Source organism: Perognathus longimembris, chromosome 21 (genome assembly GCF_023159225.1).
Source record: "Perognathus longimembris pacificus isolate PPM17 chromosome 21, ASM2315922v1, whole genome shotgun sequence".
Lineage (NCBI taxonomy): Eukaryota > Metazoa > Chordata > Mammalia > Rodentia > Heteromyidae > Perognathus > Perognathus longimembris.
The window spans coordinates 10,802,697-10,826,001 of record NC_063181.1 but is presented as its reverse complement, the minus strand read 5'-3'; the positions used below and the strand labels follow the sequence as shown (position 1 = coordinate 10,826,001).

At 38.5% G+C, this 23,305-nt stretch overlaps 1 protein-coding gene across 2 annotated transcripts in view; it reads right to left on the bottom strand.

Annotated features, from left to right (window-relative positions):
* The window catches only part of Psd3 (pleckstrin and Sec7 domain containing 3), a 320,435-nt gene that overhangs the window by 148,795 nt on the left and 148,335 nt on the right, over window positions 1-23,305 (bottom strand). For both annotated transcript variants that reach the window (XM_048330837.1, XM_048330838.1), the window contains 4 exons: window positions 9,299-9,493; window positions 9,120-9,200; window positions 6,824-6,936; window positions 4,358-4,416 (listed from right to left, as the gene is read on the bottom strand). In XM_048330837.1, coding sequence (XP_048186794.1) covers window positions 4,358-4,416; window positions 6,824-6,936; window positions 9,120-9,200; window positions 9,299-9,493 — 448 coding nt within the window. The remainder of the gene's footprint in view (window positions 1-4,357; window positions 4,417-6,823; window positions 6,937-9,119; window positions 9,201-9,298; window positions 9,494-23,305) is intronic.

The window sequence follows — 23,305 nt, the reverse complement described above, 5'->3', positions numbered from 1 at the left end:
TTGCAATTCTCCATCTAAAATGCTGTCCTGTGGGGCCCCGCTTGATGGTCCTGCCACCATTCTGGGCCCTGCATCCAACAATCAGGCTAGACAATGATGCTGCCAGGGCGCTGAATCTCAACTAGGATCAAAGCATAGGAGTGCTAGTTAGGTGTAGTCAATAGACGGCATTTGAAGATCAGTTAGGAAAAGGAGCTTGTTGGAACTTGTTCACACACCAAATGTTGTCATTCACAATGTCAATAAAATATAAGGTTCAAATAACAATGTAAGCACTCAGTTCTTTCTCTGATGATAATTCAAGCAATATTCAACAAAGTTTCATCACAGGAAGAGATAACTCTAGAGTTTAATTGAAGATTATCTACATGGCTAGACCTTTAACTTGCATATACATTTTAAAAGAAGCATTATAAAAATAAAAGGGCTTACATACCAAATTAGTCACTGACAATTATAAAGTTATCACTTAATCTAAAATAATAAACTACTTGCACACAGGTTAAAGGCAAGTTAGTACTGTTGCTAACATAATGATAAAGCATTCATTCATATAGTTTTAAGCAGGTGCTTAAGGGTATCAATGAATTTCTATAGAAAGTATATACACTTTTGGTTGGCTTTTCCCTAGCTTAATGAGTGAAGTCTAACTATAACTCCACGTGTTTCCCACCACAGCATCTCAGTTACCTGTTACTGGAGTCTTAAGTTACATGGGACTAATGCAGGCCGGCCTAGCCTACCGGAGGCACTTGACTTCCATGAACACATGCTTACCTGACAGCACTGAACTAGGAAGGAGTGGGAACACCACTGGTGTTTGGTGAATGAGAGAACACATTAGAAGAAGAAAGAGAAAGTAGTCCCCACATGAAAGTAGGGACTGTGTGTTAGAAGTATTTTATTAGTATACATTCCATCATTTTTATTAGTGAAACATTAAGAGATCAAGAAGGCCCATATCAATTCATTTTCAGGGTGTGGTTATTGGGGAGGGGAGGGGAGGGGAGGGGAGGGGAGGGGAGGGGAGGGGAGGGGAGGGGAGGGGAGGGGAGGGGAGGGGAGGGGAGGGGAGGGGAGGGGAGGGGAGGGGAGGGGAGGGGAGGGGAGGGGAGGGGAGGGGAGGGGAGGGGAGGGGAGGGGAGGGGAGGGGAGGGGAGGGGAGGGAGGGGAGGGAAGGGAAGGGAAGGGAAGGGAAGGGAAGGGAAGGGAAGGGAAGGGAAGGGAAGGGAAGGGAAGGGAAGGGAAGGGAAGGAAAGGGAAGGGAAGGGAAGGGAAGGGAAGGGCAAACAAGTTAATCTCCTAATTTAGCCCTCCCCCATGAGAAGCATGAGGATAAGCTGGTCTTGGCCGTTCTTAGAACAGACATGCTGCTGCATTGCTATTATGACACAATGGTAAAGAAGAAAGGACAATGGGGTATTAGTCTATGCCCAAGAGTATCCTGGCACTGGAGCAAGTAGTGGGTGGTGATGGCCTCAGTACAAGAGTAAGGAGAGGGGAAATGAGCAGACACTGGAGATAATTCACTATCTGCTGAATGATTCAGCTTCATAGGAGCCATGCTGGCAAGTCAGACATACACTATTATGCTAAATCAGGCAACCATGATGCAAAAAAATGCTACATCCATAATTATGTATAAAAACTTACCACCTAGAAGGAAAGTTTATTTTTAATATGAATCCAGAGGGGAAGATAAGAGAAACACATTTTCATATGGTTAGTTCTTATGATATCAACTATACATTCAATGGATTATTAATAGCATGCATTGTAAACAATAAAGGAAATAAATAATATATACCAGACAATCCAATGAACACAGTATACAATTTTAAAACCCAAACTGAGAACTAATTATCACTGTAGAATATGGCCCAGAAGTCCAGAGTTTTACAGTTTTCTCTCTTTTATATCAGTAGTATTCTTAATACATCCAATTGACACATCTCAAGACAATATTGTAATGTTCACTGTAATCACCTCTTTTATCCATATGCCAGTGATTCTTGTCTTCCTTTCAATTATTTTTTAAACAGGGCCACCCTACTTAGACCAAGCTGGCCTTGAACTCAGGATCCTCTTTAAAAGCCTTCCATGTGCTAAAATCCAAGATATGTGCTAGCAATGTTGTACTTTCTCTAATCCTTTTAACAATTCATCAAATGTTGTCTACAGAGGGAAGAGAAAATGGCTTAGTTCTGTGGTTCTGAACCACTGGAGTTTAGGTACTTGGATGCCCATTTCTTGTATGACTCAACCACACCTGGAGAGTTACCAGAGTAACAAAACTAAGCCTCGCATCTTTATTTACTGCTATATTCCATGTTGTTACAAATAACAAGACTCACGTTTATTTCAAAGTAGTAGTAAAGCCATCTTACCTGCTTAAAAAGCAACTTAGCATTTCACGGAAACGAGTTCCCCCAAATTCTAGCCACCTCTATAGTAATTCTCAATCTTGAAACAAGTTCTAAACTAATACTAGATTTTTTTCCCCATCACTACACATTTTCTCAATCAAAAGGATGCTAAATGGCCAGGTGTCGGTGGCTCACGCCTGTAATCCTGCCTACTCAGGAGGCTGAGATCTGAGGATCACCGTAAAAAGCCAGCCCAGGCAGAAAAGTCCCTGAGATTCTTATTTCCAATTAACCACTAAAAAGCCTAAAGTGGAGCTGTGGCTAAAATGGTAGAGCACTAGCACTGGGGACAAAAGCTCAAGGACAGCACCAAGGCTCTTAATTCAAGTACACACACACACGCACACAACTAAACAATTGTCAGATACTGCTGATACTCCAAAATATCGACTGTAGAGAGGATTCTTCATGCTAAGGTTACTTGGTCAATGTTGTAGGTGGACACACACACAAAATCATGCCCTTTGGGGCGGGGCGGGGGGGGGGGGGGGACGCTCAAGTAGAAGAGCACCTGCCCTACCAAGTACAACACCATGAGTTCAAACTCTAGTACTATGCCAAAACCTTTCATCCCCTCTGGCCTGAAAGTTAAGAAATTAAGGAGTACAAGGGAATGCAGGGGCAGGGTGGAACTGTTGTCACAAAATGGGCACACAGAGGGAAGAAGACAACAACAACAACAACAAAAAACCACTGGCTTGTTTGGGACCAAGAAAACAAAGGTCAGGAAAATCCCCATGCTGGGCATCCCCTTAACATGCTGGGAGAACACTGGATTTGATTCTAATCCCCACAGCTGGGTTCACACTGTGGGACCACAGGAGGTTCTACAGCAGGTCCCCTACTACCTCAGAACACTACTAGACTGTGCTACAACCTCAGTCTATTGCATCTCTGAACCCATGTCTTTAAGCCACTGAGTTACTCTAAACTCACCTTTTATAAGCCACAAAAGGAACTTGGAATGGAGTATTGAGAAGTAAGCAATGATAGTTTAAAATCATGATTCTATCTCCACTTGCTTGGCTACTAGGGAACCAGGAATCCTCTAATAATACCTAGTCCAATTCAATAGGCCCACAGAGCTCCTTTTGACCAATTCAAAAAGGAACAATATAGTTTCAAATAATGGAATTATGTGGCCTTTTGGAATAAGGCAAATATCTAAATATTTTATCTTATTGTAGCTTCTTACATTGCAAATTACCAAAGTATGGTTAACACTTTAATACAGAGAAGCTTGTTTTTTTCTTCGAAATAAATGGATTTAGGAATATGAAATAATTTTTGTTTCAAGTAAGTATAGGTAATCTATGTAACTCAAAAATTCTTATTTCCTCTAATGCGAAGCATTTAAATAATTCACTTCCGCTTATATGAAGGTTGAGTTTACCTATATTTATACATTTACAAAATGCAGTCTGTTTTAAATAGGATATGAGAAGATAATAATTCTGACTTTTTTTTAATATGTTAACTACCAAATGAACAACTCAGGAGAGCTAAGAAGTGCATAAAAAAGACTACGTTCTTATACTTACTAATAACTTAGTGACAACACAAATGACATTTTAGTAGTAGTTCATATTCTCTTCCCAGCATTGTGTCAACTACAATAACATGTAACCAAAACAAAAACAAGACCTCTGTCTACCATGTGAAACAAGACACAGAGCAACATGTTACTGCTAAGATCACTCCAGGCACAGACAACATAAGTACTTGAAATTAATTACTTTATACTAGCCTGGAAATTAAAAAGGTATTTTCTTTAAAAAAAAATATTTATCTTCCTGCTGTGGGACCCATACAGAAAACAAAATAAAGGTGTGGAGGTTGGGGAGGATGGGTGCAAATGTTTATAGGAACCAGGTTAAAGGTAAGCCCATGGAGTTTTAGATTCTGCTAGAGCTCCACAAGCCTTCACTTACATGGCCATGGAGGTCTGTGTTAAGCAGCATCATCGCACAGGTAAGGCAATGTACTCCATCTGAGAAACAGAGACAGAAAGCATCATTTATTTGTTACCGCGCGACTCCATGATACATTCAACTTGCATGCAATCAGAGCCAAGACGGAATGCCGTGCTAAACATAACTAGTCATATTGGAGCAGCAGAAAATGGATAAGCATGTAGCCAAGGGACGTCAGCGCACAGAACTGGACTGTTGATAAACTTTCCCCGCTCCTCTGGAGGACAACTTGACATCACATACGTAAAGCCTTGAAGCAGTGCCGTTGCCTCCCGAGGCTTTACACTAAGACAGCAATTAAGGACCCATGGGAACTACAAGCATATGCAGAGAAACTTGACTCATAATGGCAGACAAGTAACTCTCACTCTCTAAAATGATATCCAGATACATATATTGAAATGGAGAGACATTTGATAGTAAATTATAAGAAAGAATATGTATATTATATCTTTTTCTATTAAAATATATCAAGAAAAATTTAAATTGTGTGTGTGTCTGTCTGTCTGTGCTGGTCCTGGAGCCTGAACTCAGTGTCTGGGTACTGTCCCTGAGCTTTCTTGCTTGAGTCACACTACTTCTGGCTTTTTTGGTACTTTAATTGGGGATGAGTCTCACAGACTTCCTGCATAGGCTGGCTTTGAATTGTGATCTTCAGATCTCAACCTCCTGAGTAGCTAGGATTACAGGCGTGAGAGCCCTTGGTGCCCAGCTTACATCACAATATTAAAAAAAAAAAATCTCTGGGTCATGAAACTATACTTTCTATGATTTTGTTTGCATTTCTGTAACACATGGTATAAAATGATAATAAATTATTTCATACGATTATTTTAACTTTCTGGGAAAAGACTCAGTTGGAAAAGAAGTTAAGGTTAAAGAAAATTAAGACTTGAGCTTACCATGGTTATTTCTGTGGCTTTAAAAAAAATGTGTAGGAATAGCTCTCTTTCATGCCATTCCTTAAAGGCATATGGTTTTAGGATCATCTTGTGTCGAACCAAAATAAAAGTATTGAAATAATCTGTGATACTTAAGCATTTAAATATCAGGGGAAAGATACTCAAGTCTGAAAGTAGTTTTATACCTGAAAGTATCACTTTATTTTATACCGTAAAAGAACAGGATAGGGATAGAGTAGGTGCTTAAACAAGTCCTGAGTTCAAACTTCAGTATAATACAGAAAAAAACAGTAAAAAAAAGGATTGCCCAGTGATTGAGTCTATATTAAGAATAGCTTGTTTTTTTTTAGTATAGTATATGACTTCTATTACCAATGTCTTCATGCCTAACAATATATTCCAGCTGCATTTTCTTATAACCAGTTCTACACACATTTGAAACAAATTCCTAACAGTATTGTAAAACTCAGCAGCCAACTCTCAAATAATATCTTTACCAGCAGCCAAGAATCTATATTCCCTAATTTACTCAAGAAGACCAGCCTCTTCTTATATTTGACAAATGACCCTTTTCTAACTCACTAGTTCTCTCTAGTAGACACCGAAGGGATAGAAATAGTGAATAACTAGTTCAATCCCCAGTTTGCAGTTACTAGCCAGGTAGTACATTAACATAGCTAAGTTTAAGGGAGAGGGTATTTGAGTAAGTACCTAGCTAATCTCTTCTAAGAAACAATTGCTACCTACTATTTTTCCTTCTAGTCTCAGTAATTTATTTCAGAATTGGTAAGCTTATAAGAGGTTTTGTGTTTTTTTTTATCGTAAGTCAATTTGGTTGACCCTACACTGAGTTTTGTTTATTGTAGAACTTTATATTAAAATTGCTTTTCCTGGGTAGTGCAACAATTAGTTTAAAACTGTACTGCCAAAAGTGTAATAAATATAAAATCATGGTTCATTAAAATCATAATTAAGTCTGTGATAGTGTGATAATACTCAAAAAGAACAGAGATGTACCACAACTTCCATAAAGATTTACACATTCTGAGAACCAGCCACAAAGCCAAGCATCCTGGATTTATATATAGGTGTAAGAGACAAAGGTACAGAAATGAGAAAACCATCATTCACTACAGGGCAATTTGCACACAGCACTTCCGAATGACAGAGCTGAGCAAAACAGACAGAAAATTATCACACTGGGAACTAGAAAATACAGCAAAAGTAATTAAAAAAATAAAAGCTATTATGTTGTCAGTAAATTTTCTTAAATCATATTTAATGACATAAGGAAATGGATGGGAAAGATAATAGAAAACATAACTAATGATGTCAATTTGATATTGAATAGATCAGCTGACTAAAGCATTAACAGCTATATCTGAGTAATTAGAGATAGATAAACTTCATTTTCTTTTCTATTTCTATTTCTTTCTATTTCTACAATAAAGTGTAACCTTAGAAATAAAAAAATATAATAACCACTGTTGTAAACAGGAAACGTACAAACCCATCAGCTCACCTTGTGAAGCGATGGCCTCTGGGTTACAGTAAAAGTATCGATTAGAGAAATGTATTAATACTCTTTCTCTTTCTTGAGTTTCTCCCGCAAGAGAAAATGCTTTAAAGAAATACCTAAGAAATAATTAATAGGGAAGAATTTTTAGGAAGTTTACCATATATGCTCTATTTGATAAAATTAACTTGTATGGACATAGAAACTAATTATACAAAATACAGTATCATAGTTTTAAAAAAACACTTATTAGTTGGCCATATAGTATAAACTTATATTGATATTTAAATTATATAAAATTTCAATATAAAAAGTTGCAGAGTAACAAGAGTAGCCAATATATCAAAAAAGCCTGAAAGCAGGGGACCAAAGGATGTACCCACTGTGACTAGAGTCCACTAGGCAATTTTCAATGATCAGCCAGCAAGTTTTGGGGTTTTGGGTTGTTTTTTTTCAGTTTTGTTACATGATTTGAACTTTCCATTGACCACTGCAAAAATTACACAGCTTTGTATATAACAGATTCAGGTAAATTTTATTTTGCCTATTAACATTACATTTTAGTATTGATCTGTTATATGATGAGGAAATTAGGAACAAAGCTTAAGTTCCTCTTCATATAAAGGAATAAACCATAAAACTTCTTTGACCAAATAACTCAGAATAATCCACTAATCTAAGCCAGAGTCACTAAAAATACTATTTTCTATAGGTTAAAGCAGATGACCTCCACTTGACAACGCAGAACATTTTTGTAAGTTATGGCCCAAAGGAGGAAAAAAAAAAATTATAATACATCTTACTATTGTAAAAAAAATGTAATAAATCCTATTCTATGAAAATTCTTCCTTCTTGCTAGAGATTATAAATCTCTATTATTATATTATATAAATCTGTTATTAAGCTGAAGTATACTGACTATTAATACTTCTTAATGTTTTTAAACAAGCACATTGGAACATAAAAGCAAAAATAAAGATCATTTTCTCACTTTGGGCCATTTTCTTGAAAAACTCTATGCACGCCTTTGGTTTGTGGGAAGAGCCAACCTAATTCTAACACAATCTCCCTTAGTTTACCTCCGAGGTCTGTTTCTGACTTGTAAGATTAAAGGATTACAAGAGATGATCTCAGATTCAAGTGGGCTCAGGCATTTCCTAAGCAGTTCATAAGAATAAAGTGTTGCCTTGGCTCTACCCTTAGCCACTCATAGAATTTTCAGTGTAATATGAAAAAAATGAGAATGTATTTTAGACACCTCTATTTGAAAATTCAGCAAAAAAGTAGATAGCAGTAGAAACTTTAAGCATATATGCTCTGTGAATTATTACATTCGGTCATTTCTATACCATTTAGGAGTTAATTTTAAAATATTATATGAAAAAACTATTTACCTATTATAAATGGGTACTTAGAGAAAAGATACATAGAGTGTCTCTAAACTGATCACAAAACCAAACTGCCTATTCAAAAAGAGAAAAAGCAAATTAGGGCCTCCCAAGTGTATTTGTGTTCCCATGATTGCAGCAGACAAAATATGGAAGCAATCCAAGCTGCCCATTAATAGATAGGTGGCAAACCAGTAGCCATGCATACAGTGGATTTGACCTTAAAAAGGAAAAGAATTCTATAATATGTAACATCTTTGATTAACTGTGAAAAGCCATGATGAGTATGTAAACAAAATCACAGAAAAAACTCATATATGATTGTACTTATGCAAAGTAGGTAGAGTTGTCAGAATCACAAAGATGCAATGGAGAGTCTGGGATTTGAAAACTGGGGTGAAGGGAGGGAATTACTGCTCATCAGGTATAGAGTTTCCTCTGTACTGAAATTGATGACTGTGATAGTTGCCTGAATTTGGGAATGTATTTCATACCATTGACTATACACTTAAAAATGGTAAAGGTGACAAACGTTGGGTTATATGCATTTTACTGCCATAGTGAAACACTTTTCTCTCTTCTTTTTAACTGAAATAATACTGAATATTTTTCCTCTTGATTTCCTGTGTCACCCTTATGTACTTTGCCAGCTGGACTTGGACTTCACACTGGGCACAAATTTATCAGTCCATGTTCATTTCATTAAAAAACATTTACTTTTCATACTCTCTGTTATGATCTTCTGTTTAGTATTATAACACAATCTAAATTCACAAAGCAACTAGGATAGGAGGTAAGAAAACACAATCAGAAGAATCTAGTTAGAGGATATTACTTTCTCTTCTAAGAATTCATTATTTCTAAGAATTCATTACTTGGAGGCAAGAAATAATAGAAATGATAATTATGCATACCTGAGAGACTGATCTAGTGTCATTCCTGTAAAATCAAAGAACTTCAGATATTCTTCTGCAACTAGTTTGCTAAATTCATTGCTATTATAAAAAGAAACAGAATTTTGATTACTGAAGTGTAAACTTTTTGCATACACACACACACAATAAAAAGACAACAACCTTGAGTTGGAACATACTTTTTGCCTAGATGTTTTGCGACATCCGATTTTTTGAATCTGTCTAGTTGATAAAGGCGTTTGGCCAATCTTTTGGCCGCTTCCAAGTTGCTGCTGGTACCATTACTAAGACTCTCTGCAGTCTCCTTTTCCAGAATTTCAGTGCTCCCCATTTCAGACTGAGCTTCTAGATGTGTTGTTCTCACCCCAGCATTGCTACAAAAATTGATTTAAAGAAAGTAGAAATTTTCTTAGATGTTAGAGGAATATTTGGCATCATACAAACTACATAAAACCATTTTAAATGAGATCATTTACATTTAATACTCTATAAAAGTATCTTTAGTTACCACATGTCAAAATCAAAGGACATATGGAATGACTGCATAAACCCTAGAACAATGGTTCCCAAAAGTTGTTTTTCCTCAATCTTTATAGGGTTAAGGATGCAAGTTCTATTTACTAGTATGTAAAATATTAGTAATCTAACAAAGATGTAAGGCAATTAATAATCTATTTAAAAACCATAAATGCATTTCATGCAATCTAACTGTAACATTTTTACTAAAAATAAATATTTTCAAATAAAAAAAGAACAAATTCAGTAAAACAAATGATAGTGATTAATGACTTTATAAATTTGATGGCTGGCTTGGAGAGGTCAACAGGATTCTTAGAATACTTGTACATGTAAGCTGTAACAATCAACTGCTTGAGTTGAATGAAGTACATTTAGAAAAATCTGTTCTTACACCAATAGTTAGAAAAAGAATGTGAATATTTTAAAGTATGTATACGTTTGGTTAACTATGGAAATAATTAAACAGGTGGTAGTTTCTTAAAAGTCAGTTGCTATACAGAATCTAAATTTATGACAATGTACATTTAGTATCTCAGAATAAGATTAGTCATCAAATCTGAATGGATCGTTTATACCTGTGATTTGTAGTGCTTTTGTCATGTGTAAAGTATCAATAGACAAATTTCATTATATAATATCACAAAGATCATTTTGGGGAATATCACCATACTAACTTGAAAAGTTTAAGTACCAAATGTCTGTCAAACTTTTGGTGGCCGATAAAAGTTTTATGAAATGTTAACACTGTTACCAGTACATTTTCAAGGAAAGTTTTGCCAATGACCAGTTTGCCAGCTGTTATCTCTAGAAAAAAATTACTTTATAAGACAAAAGTGTTTTTGTCATCCCAATTCACATACATAAGTGCTTTCCTAAGGAAGAGAGCACAAGGACTTCATTCTATGTCATCACACATGAAATTAAAGGCACGAATTAAAGTGCATAATTTTAATAACATTAATTTGTGCCGACATAACAAAAATAGTATTAGGTGAAATTTGCCCGACTGTATGTTGTGTGTGAAGACAGTGAAGAATACAGTGACAACTACAACCAACTCCTACCCTACTAATATCTTTGTTCTGGGCAATATCAAATAATAAACCATTACCAATGCCAACCAACTGGCATGAACTGGAAATAACCCAGACAATCCAGTGTTCATAGGACTCTCCTTAAACAAATTCTCATCTCAACTTTCCAACAGACTATACCTATCAGTTACAATATATTGACCAGTTATGATTTTTAAAATCTTCATTAAAATGCAGCATATATTTTTTCGTGCTGAACCCACCTATAAAGTTAACATTACCAGCCAGCTTAATGTTAATACTTAATGTTTAATACTATCTATAGCATACCTCTATAAGTCATAGTAGAAATTTCAGTTAAAGAGAAAGTCATCATTTTGGTTTTGCCCACTAAGTCAAGAATGTAAAATATTTAAAGCAAGAACTGTTAGTTACAATCAAGTAGGTATTTGTAAATAATAATGTGTTTTCACACATGTTTTTCCTCTACATCCTCATATGTCATATGGTAGAAACCAATGTCCAAGTAAGGACTCATCACAATTAAACTGAGAAGTTTAATTAAACATGTCTTCAGGACACATTGATGGCACATACTTAGTCTCTGTATATATAACAGAATAATTACACATAGACAGCAATGGACTGGCATTGTTAAAATACAAGTAGATTCTCATGCAAATGTTTGAAAACTTCACTGTTCAAAACAATGCCTGTTTCTGTCACAGTCCTCACTCTATATATTTGCCTCCTCCTGTCCTGCCCAATTGATTTCATTTTATTTTTCTCACATGTACCAGCAGATGTCATTTTATATCACCATGTACCACACTTCTCTGGCTCTTCTCAAAACATAAAATCCAAAACAAAACCTTACACCTTCGTTCCTAGATGACTTCATTCTGTTCTATTTCATGACTTATAAAATTACCTGAACAAAACAGAAAAAAAAAATGCTTCTTTCAAATCAGAAAGCCTCAAGATCTGATGGCAAGAGAAACTCACCAGTAACAATACAGACACCAAGAAGCACCCATCAGAACCCCTGTGGACTGGATAGGCCATGCTTCTCAGAAGATCCTTCAGTATTCTCTACCCTAGGGCTCCAGGGTCCACTCATCTACTCAGACTTCCAAGGATCTGGCTCCCTGTGAGGTCACATTACTATGACATCACATTCTCAGCAGAGTGTTTACCGTTGGGGGTTTTATAAATGCTTGAACAGCCCAGTGAAAACAAGAAGAGAACACAAGGACCACTGTCTATCAAGCGACTCAGAAACAATGCAGCTCTGCCGTGTTCACTCTTGATAAAGCAGCCTGGATGACCCTTCTCACCACGGTAGCGCCCATTCTGTTGAGTGAACACACAGGACATTGTCCAACTCCCCTACTGAGGATTGGATGCTTTCAGTAGTTTAGATGGCCCCTTTTTTTCTGCAGTTCAGCTTTAATCCTCCTCCTTTTCTTTGCAATTATATATAGGAAAACCCCTACCACTCAAACTTAGAAATGATTTTCCGAAAGTCCTCCCTATGTGGTAGAAAACGTTCCAGGTAAACATGGTAAAACTCTCCCACAGAAACATCCCATCATCCATCTTCAGAGGAAGAATCTAATAACCAAGCCTGACTACCAGAGCTTCATATCTTTTCTCGTGTCAGATTATCAGACTTTCCAAATAAAAACAACACCCAGGCATCTGAACTTCAGATTAAAAACAACATACTAGACAGTATAAGTACACCTACCAAATAATGTGCAGAACATATTTATACTAAAGAACAAAAACCTCAATGTTCATTTGAAATTCAACTTTAACTGGACATTGTATATTTTATCTGATAACCTTGCCTCCTGGAATTTTTTGTTCTAGACTTAAAGATTTCAATAGTGGTGCTCCCTGTCAACTTTCACAATTAAGATTTATTTTGACTTGCTTTGCACAATTTTTACATAGTTCTATTATTTTTCTGTAGTTTTAGCAAAGCTTGTAGGTGCCTCTGTTCTATCAATTTTTCTCTAATATCCTTTAAGTACAAAAGGAAATCCTTCTTTCCTGAGTACTTTCATCTTTGTTTCCCTGTCTCTCTACTGCTGCTACAGATGTGATAATATGCCTAATTTACGAAACTCCTAGTCAAGATGAAATCCACATTCCAGGATGCGCCATCCCTCTACCACATACATCCCTTACACCAGATAGAACTGTGTACCAGGCCTCTCTGCACATGTTGTTCCCTTTGCCCCTCTCATCACCCCACAGCCACCAAGTGCAAACCCACCAACCCCACAGAGGCCTAGTGACAGCTTTTCCCTGAATCCAACTGCAGCCCCAGCCCTGCTGTATCTTCAGAGCACCTGAGATGAATATGTCTTCATAACCACACGGCCTTTTAAAACTTCCAGCCCTCACATCTGCCACTGTCTTCAAATCCACTTTGTATCCACACTAAAGGCAGGGGCTTGAAGTTAGTAAGAGAACACAAGACCGGGGGCAATCAGCCATGTCCAATTCCTCCTGGCTAATCCTGGAAAGTTCGGGACAAACTGACATCAGTGAAGGGGTGGAAGCAAAAAGATGGTCTTGGGTACTATTTACTTTCAACTTGCACTTAACTGTGATAATAAAAGTTGATTAAGATGCCAAAGTTCTCCCAATCCTAACTGACAATGAGCACCCAGTTTTAGAATACCAAAGCGTATTTTCACTGATTTCAGCTGCAGCAGAACAAAAGGACCAGCGGGCGCAAATTTCAAAACTTTGCTGCATCTTGTGTTGAAAGCCACACAAATACAGTTTTCACAGATGGAATGGAAACAGTTAAGAAAGGATCTGAGAGCACTGTGAGATGCCAATACAATCCTGTAGCATAACATGACTCTGAGAAAGGGAAGGAAACCCTGTCAGACATCGTTATCCATTGCCCTTATTTTCTGGACACTGCAAAGCACAGCATCTAACCCTGAAATATAAATGAGAAATGATTCAGAACAGCTACAGTACTTGGTAGTGCCCTTTACCTGGGAGCATCTAACACTACTATAGTTCAGCACTCACGGTGTGCTGGCCACTGGGCTGTGTTCTCCTGGGACGGCCTCAGAAGTCTTACGATTAGATAGTGCTATAATCCATTCTACAGATAGGAAAACTGGTGCAAAGAGCTGGACATATGAAGAGTGGGACTCCCCCATCCAAGTCTCTGTATCTTTAATTATAATCATTTTGCTATTGCTAGTCATCTTCTGGTACAGTAAAATGATTTTAGTCATTCAACAAATATATATCAAATTCCCTATGCTGCATCAGATATTTTAGGTACTTGGGATACTTATGTAATTAAAAACAAAACAAGTAAAATCTAAATGTCAGAAGGCAATATCTGCTATAGAAATAAAATACAGAACTAAGAGAAATCAAGACTCTCAGTTTGAGGGTAAAGGTGGCTATATGTTTATATAAAGTGGTCATGAACAGATTCATTGAAAACATGTAAGGAAAACCTGAAGGTTAGCCATGAAAGTACTAGAAAATATTAGAAATAGAGAACAGAAAATGCCCAGAGGCTGGATGAATGAGAAGAGACAATTCAGAAGGCAATGGTGTTCAAGGGAAGGGTTATTACTATAGAGGGTGAAAGTTTTAAAATTTTTTCCATTCACATATTCTTAACGTAAAAATTATTTATGACTAGGCCAAAAACAAATACCAAAAACTTCTGTTTATTTACAGAATAATGTAATGTCTATAATCCTAACTACTCAGAAGGCTGAGATCTGAGGATCGCAATTCAAAGCCAGCCCAGACAATAAAGTCCATGAGACTCTTACCTCCAATTAAACACCAAAAAACTGGACGAGGAACTGTAGCTCAAGTGGTAGACAGCTAGCCTTAAACCAAGAAAACTCAGAGACAGTGTCCAGGACTGGAGTTCAAGCCCCAGGACTGGCTTGCGCATACCCCCCCCACACACACACGAGAATAATATATAAATCTTTGACTTGTTCGGACCTAACTTATAACCATTTGAAAAAGAATAACACACAGCTTGCAAGAAAAATTATTTTAAATAAAATTATTAAATAACCACAATTACGAATGGATATGCATGCATGTTGAGGACGATATAATTTCTCAAACACTGTTAGATTCAACTGCCCATCATTCATTTGCTTCTACCAGTTAATCTTTGACCACAGCAACTGGTAAAAGTCTTGCTTCCAAAATTATGTCATCAGAAGGAATATGACACAATCTAGTGTTGAAACTGTGAGAAACAGTAACATGCTGCATACTGAATTGGTCAACAACAAACTGCAGAGACAATGGTATATACCATACCAGGAAGTGTAAGGGGGCCTCTGCCATCTCCGTTTTGTATATTCATACACTATGATGTTCGCCCAACAATAAAATCTCCTAACATGCATTTCTCAGAACATATCCCTTCATTAAGCAATGCATGGTTTTGACAGATGTTGTGTACAACTATTTCCTTTAAAAGCACAGATGTCTGGCAGGCTCCTGGTGAGTTCACTGCAAAACCCCAGTGTATCTCCCGAGTCTGTAAACCACTTTGTGCTTCAAGGGAGTATGGGCCATTGTGGTGACTTTTGCTTTGATCTTGAGTAAAGCAGTTCATACTCAAGGGCTGTGAGATTTAATTTATATTCTTGAAGGGAAACCTTTTGGTTGTTCTACAACAACAAACTGAAGGAGAGCAGCCATGGGGTAAGGCAGTACTCCAGGGAGGAGGCAGCTGGGGTGGAGACGGTGAGTGTGGTTCTGGGTACAGTCTGTGGCCAGCCCAGGCAAAACGTTAGCAAGAATACACCTCAACAGAAAACAGTGGGATGGTCACAAGCACTGTCATCCCAGCTACAGGAGGCTTAAAGCAGGAGGATCATAGCCCAGGCTGACTGTGCAAAAAACAAGATCCGCCCTTTAGAAAAACAACCTCGAAAGCCAAAAGAGCTAGGGTGTGGTTCAGGGGGTGGCGTGCTTGCCTGAGTACAAAGGAAATCCTGAGTTTGAACTTCATCACAACCAAAGTTTGAAGATGATGTAAGATAATGTACTCAGCAGCATTATTAAATAGAAACCACAACCTAAATGTCATTTGACATTCGGTAATAATGAGTACTTGATTTTATAAGAATAATTGTTGCAAGCCAATTTTCATTAACATAAAATGTACTTCCTAGAAGAGACTGTGTCTTATGATTTAAGGAACTTTATGAGAGAAAGAAAAAGTCTATCAGAGCTCTAATAGCTAGTTCTCTGCTCCGAAAGAGGCCCAAATGCATCTTTACCATGAAGAAGTTTCATAACTGTCACATAGAGCTCCTCAGCCTCCTCCTCCAGGATACCTTTTAAATTTTCTCATTTTCCTCAGTCCTGCACCCAGATTTCCAGAAGAGGGCACCAACGTGCAAGGCAGCAGTTCGGAGACTGACCAAATGCCCAGTTAGTGCAAAAGTCTGCATTTGCCTCTGAGGCAGATTTTCAGCAACAGCACTTTACCCTTTTAAAAGTCCTTCGTCACTGACCGGACAATCCAAATAATACAAGTGTTTATTTTTGAGTTTGGGATTTTTTTTCTTCCTAATCTAAGATGCAAATCTTCTCAGCCAACTTGCAGATGAGCATGTGATATCTGCAGTACCACCAGGAAGGCGTTAATAAAACTCTATCACAATAACTGAAAATGAGTCATTTGACAAAGAGACTGTTACTGTATGTCCATATTGACAACAGGGTAGGGAAGAAATGATTTAAAAGCATTTCTATGTTCTTGTAGGAGCATCTCTGCATGGGGGTGTGGAGGGGGAAACAGTGAACCCCAATTCTCACGAGCAAGAAAGCAGAGTGAATTATCTGCACCTGATTAACTTTCCTTGGATGCTCCTTAGACATATCTGCATGTTCTCTTCTGCTGGGATCTGAGTCTGGCTGAGCAGATCTCAGTATATTGTAATGGGCATCACAGGCAGGGCAGCCCAGAAAGGAATGAAGAGATTCCATGCAGTGGGGTGCAAGATGGGTGAGTGAAATGAAAACCCTCCGGGCTTTCCTATTTTTCCCATTCTTTAACAGTTCTACAGAAATGGAGAATATTCTGCCCCCTTATTAAAACATTGCGCCAGATATTGTTTAAAAACCATGTCACCTCAAGTCCATAGTTTAGGTTCTCCTCCCCCCTCCCCCACCCACATATACTCACACAACCACCATCAACAATAAAGTTCAACCTCCAAAGCAGTAATACGCAGCTTTTAAAAAACTTATTTCTTCTTCAATAATAACCTAGCTCATCACTTTAAAACTTTATATTTTGAAGAAGACAACCAGAAAACAAAACAAAAAATGAAATGAAATCTTTGATAAGATGATCTCTATAAGAACTGAGAATGCTAAGTAACACTAGTTCAAGATTTTGAAGACAGAAGGACTTGAAAGGGGGCAAGGGGTTAAATCTGAGACAGAGGCTTGCTGTATAACCTAAACTGACCTCCAATTCCTTATCTTCCTGCCTTGGTCTCCTGGAAATAGAGGTAAGTGCCACCACAACTGGCTAGTTTTCTTTACCTTGTAAACCCCAAACTGTATTCATGATCCATATTAGAATTCCTAGTGAAGACACCAGACTAAGACTTAAAAGTCCTTCAAAAAGAAACGTTTTATTTTAACAACCTTGATAAAAGGTTTTTTTCATTTCAATGTAGTCATTGTCTACTTGTACTCTATTCTCTTTTGTGAAATATACGCATATGAGACGCACAGACGCATAAACGCATATGACACGCACAGACTCACATGCTTTCTGTATCACAGAAATGGTTCAGAAAGGGCCCCAGGAAATTCTTAGGTGACCTGAATCCAAAAAGAGCCCTGTTGAAAGCCCATTACACTCAGGAGAATAAAAGCAAACAGAGGGAGATAATCTGATCATATATAGAGGCAGATATACCTTACAATCCCGTAGCTAAGTGTGGTGGAGCAAACTTGTAATCCCAGCACTCAGGAAGCTGAAGTAGAAGGTTAGCAAGTTGCAATTACCCAGGACTACATAGTGGGTTCACATCTACCCTGAGCTACACAACAAGACTCACAAAAAGTCAAAAGCACAAAGGAGTCTCATGCAGATCCCCACATAGAACCTGTCCTCTTCCATTCAAGTTCCTCAAAGCCATGGTATCATGTGAAAGTAAGACAAACCTGCATGGTTCTCCAGTATTATACTCCAGTTTCTGGGTGTGTGTCCAATGCCTTCATGCCACCCCGATCTGGAAAACACACTGCTAAGAGCAATACTCCACTTCTGCTAGAAAACTTCATCAAACTCCTCATAAAACAGCCATGTCAGTAACCTGGCTGGGAAGTCCCAGATGAAATTGTCTCTCCCTACACTAGTCTCTCCTTAGTGACAGTCTGTCTCCTGACTTAACTACCACAGGGTGCCCACCTGAGCCACTTAGCAAATCCCTATCTGCTGCAAGAAGCTGCATATCAGAGATGAACCCCAAACCCACTTCCACTCCCCTTCTGTGCCTCCAGAGAGCATGCTGACATGTCTGAATCATAATCTTCTGACCTCAGTCCTTTATATATCCCAACTTTAATCAAAAGTAAAGAATGTTGAATGACCCAGTTTACAAGCACAAGAAAATTTCCTTAACGATTCTTCTGAGTCCTCCCCCCCCCCCCATAAAACTCCCCATCCTAACATGTATTCTCTGTGCTCAATGGAAAAAATAAGACAATCTACTCAGTTCTGGGAAGTTTTTACTCAAGCTTAATTGTTCAATTTTATTTAGGAGGTATATAAGTAATATCATCCTGGTTGTATAAAGAAAGAAGAAGGGAAAGGAGGAAAGAGTGAAAAGAAAAATAAAACAAAAACTGACTATGCCAATAGCAAGAAAAACATTCAAAAGCAAGATAAACCTACCAGCCCAGGACTTGCACTTGAAGATTACGCTCCTTCTCTTTGAGTCGGTAAAACACAGGATTCACTTTGGCACCAAACTGAAAATTCATTTTTTCATATTTCCTTCAACTATAGTCAAATCGAGATAGTCTTGGTTTCATATTCAAAATTTCTATTGTTAGATGCATGTAAGGTTGATGAAGTAAAACCCAGATATCTTGCAAATCAATTCTCACCAGTTCATCCAAAAGAGCTTTGCCCCAGCCACTAATAAAGAAGGAACAAGCCACGTGGTGGCGATAACAAAGGTGTGAATTCCCCTCTGCTTCAGCCACAGAGGTGTCAGGAGTCCTACCGCTCTGGGGTCCTAGCCATCTGGGGCTCTGACTAGCCCAGAAGACCCCCAACTCCACCACGGGCTGCAATGTGATGTCCCAGATCTAAGTCACCCAAGAAATGACGTTTCAGCACCTTGTCACACACAGTGTTGTCACATGGTAGTCACTTCATAGCAACCAAAATACTTCCAGAGGCAGCCCCATTAACATCATTTAAAACTTGCCAAGATTTGGAGAACGCTTTCACAAATGAGGATACTGCTCTGCTGTCTACTCTTATACTCTATATTACAGATGGGGTGCTTTATACTAAACACATACACACACACACACACACACACACACACACACATCTGTGTTCACAAATCTTTTCTAATACTCAGGGAAGAATGCCTGGAAAGCAGAATAAACTTAATATAAACTTAGTGGAGGAGACTTGGAGAGGACACAAAGTCACCCAGAGGCAACAATGAATTGTTTACTGTGCAAAGTTCTCTAAAGCTGGATTGAGGATTCGAGCCAGGCCTCTCTGACTTCAATATTAAGAGTACTTTGCACAGTAAACAATTCATTGTTGCAAAGGGGGTGGGGGAGGTTATGGTTCACCCCTGTAATCCTAGCTTCTCAGGAAGCTGAGGCCAGAGGACCATGGTTCAAAGCAAGCCCAAGCAACAACGTCCATGAGACTCTGATTTCCAATCAACCACCCAAAAATCATAATGGAGCTCTGTCTCAAGTGGTAGAGTGCTATCCTTGAACACAAAAGCTTGGGAACAGCACCCAGTCCGTAATTCAAGCTCCAGGACCAGAATATTTTTTTTTAATTTAAAAATTCATTTTTTAACATAGACCTTAAATAAAACAGAAAGAAAAGCCAAATGGATGGAGAAAAGAAAAAAATTATGAGCTCGGAAGTTCCAATATAACTCCAAATTACGTTTCTTCTTCCAGCCTCAGTTTCTGCATCTGTAAGTAGAGATCATATTAACTACCTGGAAAGGTTACAACAAAGATTCAAACTAGCCACTGAAGACAGTTATTGCTCCTAAAATGCTTTCAAAGGTTCTACTTATCCAAATTATTGATCATACACAAGAGAACTAAGTAGAACCGCACACACTTTACTTCCTACAGTAAGTGCTACAAAGAAATGAGCAGTGTTAAGGGCCAGCAGCTAATTAAGAAGTAGAGTCCAAGATAACATTTTTTTCAAGTCTTGACAGCAATGATTCCTAAAAGAGAGAAGCCAAATCCACTAAAATCTACTAATATTGACCACTGAGAGCCCAAGTGAACCCTGGCCAGAGGATCAGTAATATACACACAGCACATCAGCCCAGCGTGCCAGGGAACACACAAGGCCAAGATCTCACTTGTAGGTTAACAAACAAGTAGGTAAGACACCAAATCCAGGTCCCATGTGCCCCTCAAATTCCAGGGACCTTGTTGTATTCTTTGAGCTAAAAGTGTTATTGTTGAAATGTGTTCAAGTTCTATTTGGTCTTCCCAATATAAACTCCTAATGGCCCATATCTAAAACAAATCTTGCCTTACAGCAAGTTTTATACACCAAAGTCCCTCAGCATCCGTGCTGGTATTTCCCAGGAGGGCACAGAACAGATGTATAATGCAGATCTTTTAAAAGAGTAGCAGTAGAACTCATCTTCTGTGCTTTGAAGCAGAAAAACAAATGTTTAATAAGCACCAGAGCACATTTTGATGATTATACTATCAACTAATTTCATTTGTTGACTTTTAGATCAAAGTTTGTTTTTAAGAAATGAGTTAACCAAAGAACTGCATGGCTGAGAAAGGACATCAAAGGGTCACAACATAACCAAAACACAGCCCTTTCCAGGGCCAGCCGTCCTCAGAGGCACTGCCCACAGGCATGCAGGAAATCTCTTTCTTCTCTAGGGCTCCTTTGCACACCAGATTCTTCTCTAAACCATATCTTGGTGGAAAGCTATTGCTATTTTCAGGTATAGGAAACATACAGAGGCTCAGCCTAGTAGCACACATCTACAATACTTAGAAAACAGAAGATCTCGAGTTCAAGGTCAGCAAGGTTAGCAAGAAAAAGCAATATACAAACCAAAGGGCAGTGATATTACCCCAGTCAGAGCGCACTTGCACACAGGGAGGGAGGGAGGGAGGGAGGGAGGGAGGGAGGGAGGGAGGGGCACACGGGGAGGGAGGGAGGCAAGGAGGGGCACACAGGGAGGGAGGGAGGCAAGGAGGGGCACACAGGGAGGGAGGGAGGGAGGGAGGGAGGGAGGGAGGGAGGGAGGGCGGGCTGCAGGAGTCATTTACTGGGGACAGAGCCAGTGAAACAATTCTAGGGGGCAACATGGCAAAAAGCAGAACAAACTAGACTGTCACTAGGGAAAGCCAAGCAGAAACAAAACTATTCATCAGTTAAAAGTGAAGATTTGGGATCCAAGATCACAATGATTCAAATCCCTGCTGTGACATTTGCTAGCTGTGAGAAGCTAGACAAGTTATTTATTTTGTGCCTCTTTGTGCTCATTTGTAGAACCAGGAAAAGTGGCACTTACTGTAAAAGGCAACTTAAAAGCTGCTTTTGCTAGCCCTGTGAATTAACTAAAAGCTGGACAGACTCTCGGCCCTCCTCCCTCCTGGATGGATCGGTGCTCCTTAAGCTGAGCCATTCCCTCCTGCAGTCATTTCACAATCACCTTGGCCTCCAGGAAGAACAAGGTTCACCGCTAAGCATCTTGTGACAAAAGATAAACCACCCATCCCTCAGACAGGCATCTTGAAGAGAATAGCCAAAAGCTACAGACCACCTGCCAGACCCCGAGTTAATGGTCCACCAGGCCATACCTATGACTGGAGACTAATTGAATTATGTACAATGTTCTTATTCCCATCAATTTTCCCTATTTAATCGGAGGCCAATCAATATCTGTATCCCCAAGATGACTGAAAATACACTGAAATGTTGCTTCCCCTGGCTGCTATGCAATGTATCTCCTTCCTCTGCCCTTCACTGTTTCTCTTTATTTGGCATCTGGGAGTGAATGTTCAGATCTAATATGGGGGTCCTGGAGTTCTGACCTGGGATCTAAAAGCCCAGTTTCAGTACCTAAGTCACAGGCACAGAACAGAACAGTGATCTGGTTGTGAAGTTCAAAGAGTATCCTTAATGGTTGAGTTTCCTCGACCATAAACTAAAGGAATTAAATCTCAGTCCTTGTGTACGTCTGTCTGCAACTGCTCTGAAGTTATGTACAGCAATACATAACCCAACCTGTCAGATTTTATTATTCAGGCAGTAACTTCACATAGAATCAGCATAATCATCATAGATTAAACCTTATGGCAAAAGGTAGATTTCCTCAAGAAGACAAAATACAAATAAAGGAAATGTGAAAAAATTGTTTTAAAATGTATGTTTCATCTCCCTATACATATCACTTCTGAGGTCACAGTTTATCATTGAAAATATAAGAATTAAAAGCTAGGAGTGGGGCTCAGTGGTACAGCCTGTCTACCTAGACCCCTAGCATCTTAAAAAATAAATTAGAATATAATAATGTCATAAAATAAAGCAGTAAATTCACTGCACCTTGAGAAAATTTGGAGCTACACTTTTTGCTCACTTACGAAAATATTTTTAAAACTAATATTATCTAAGCTCACAAAAGTAGCCCTTCCTTTTGCCAACAAAATAGCACCAAGATACTAACTTTTAACACACCATGCTCCTGTTTTGTCCTGCTCCTACTGTCTTTCTGCCTACTAGATTTTTAAACATGGTGTTTATTATAGGTGGGGTTCCTGAACTTTATGAGCCAGCCTATCATTTTAGATGCTATAAAAGCTGAGTAGATGCATTACTGCAATGCCAAAGAGCAAAGAAATTAAAGGATAAAAAACATAAAGTATAGTGTTCTGTTTTCTTCACATCCAAGGTTACAGAGTTCATCTATGCATGAAAACTGCCTTTCAAATCCATCAAATCTCTGTGCCCAGCTCCAGTCCACAAAAGACAAGCCTCCTCTTCAGTTCTACACAGGTCAGATGCAGGTTAAACTGAAATATTTTAGGCACAGCCGCACCCTATTCCTACCACCTTCTCACCCCATCCAGCTTCTCTCCCTGCCTCAGCTGACCGAGTTGGCTCCCCACAATGTCATATTCACTGATAGCATGTCAAGCACTATCCTCCATTTCCACCTGCACTTATTAAAGAAACACTTAGTGAATGACTATTTACGTGACAGATATAACTGTCACCAAGGAAGAATATATTCTCTCTAGCACTGCAGGTTGACATTAAACTTGGGTAACCAAGGCTAAATGGCATAAATTACCTCATACAGATTTTATCTATCAGTT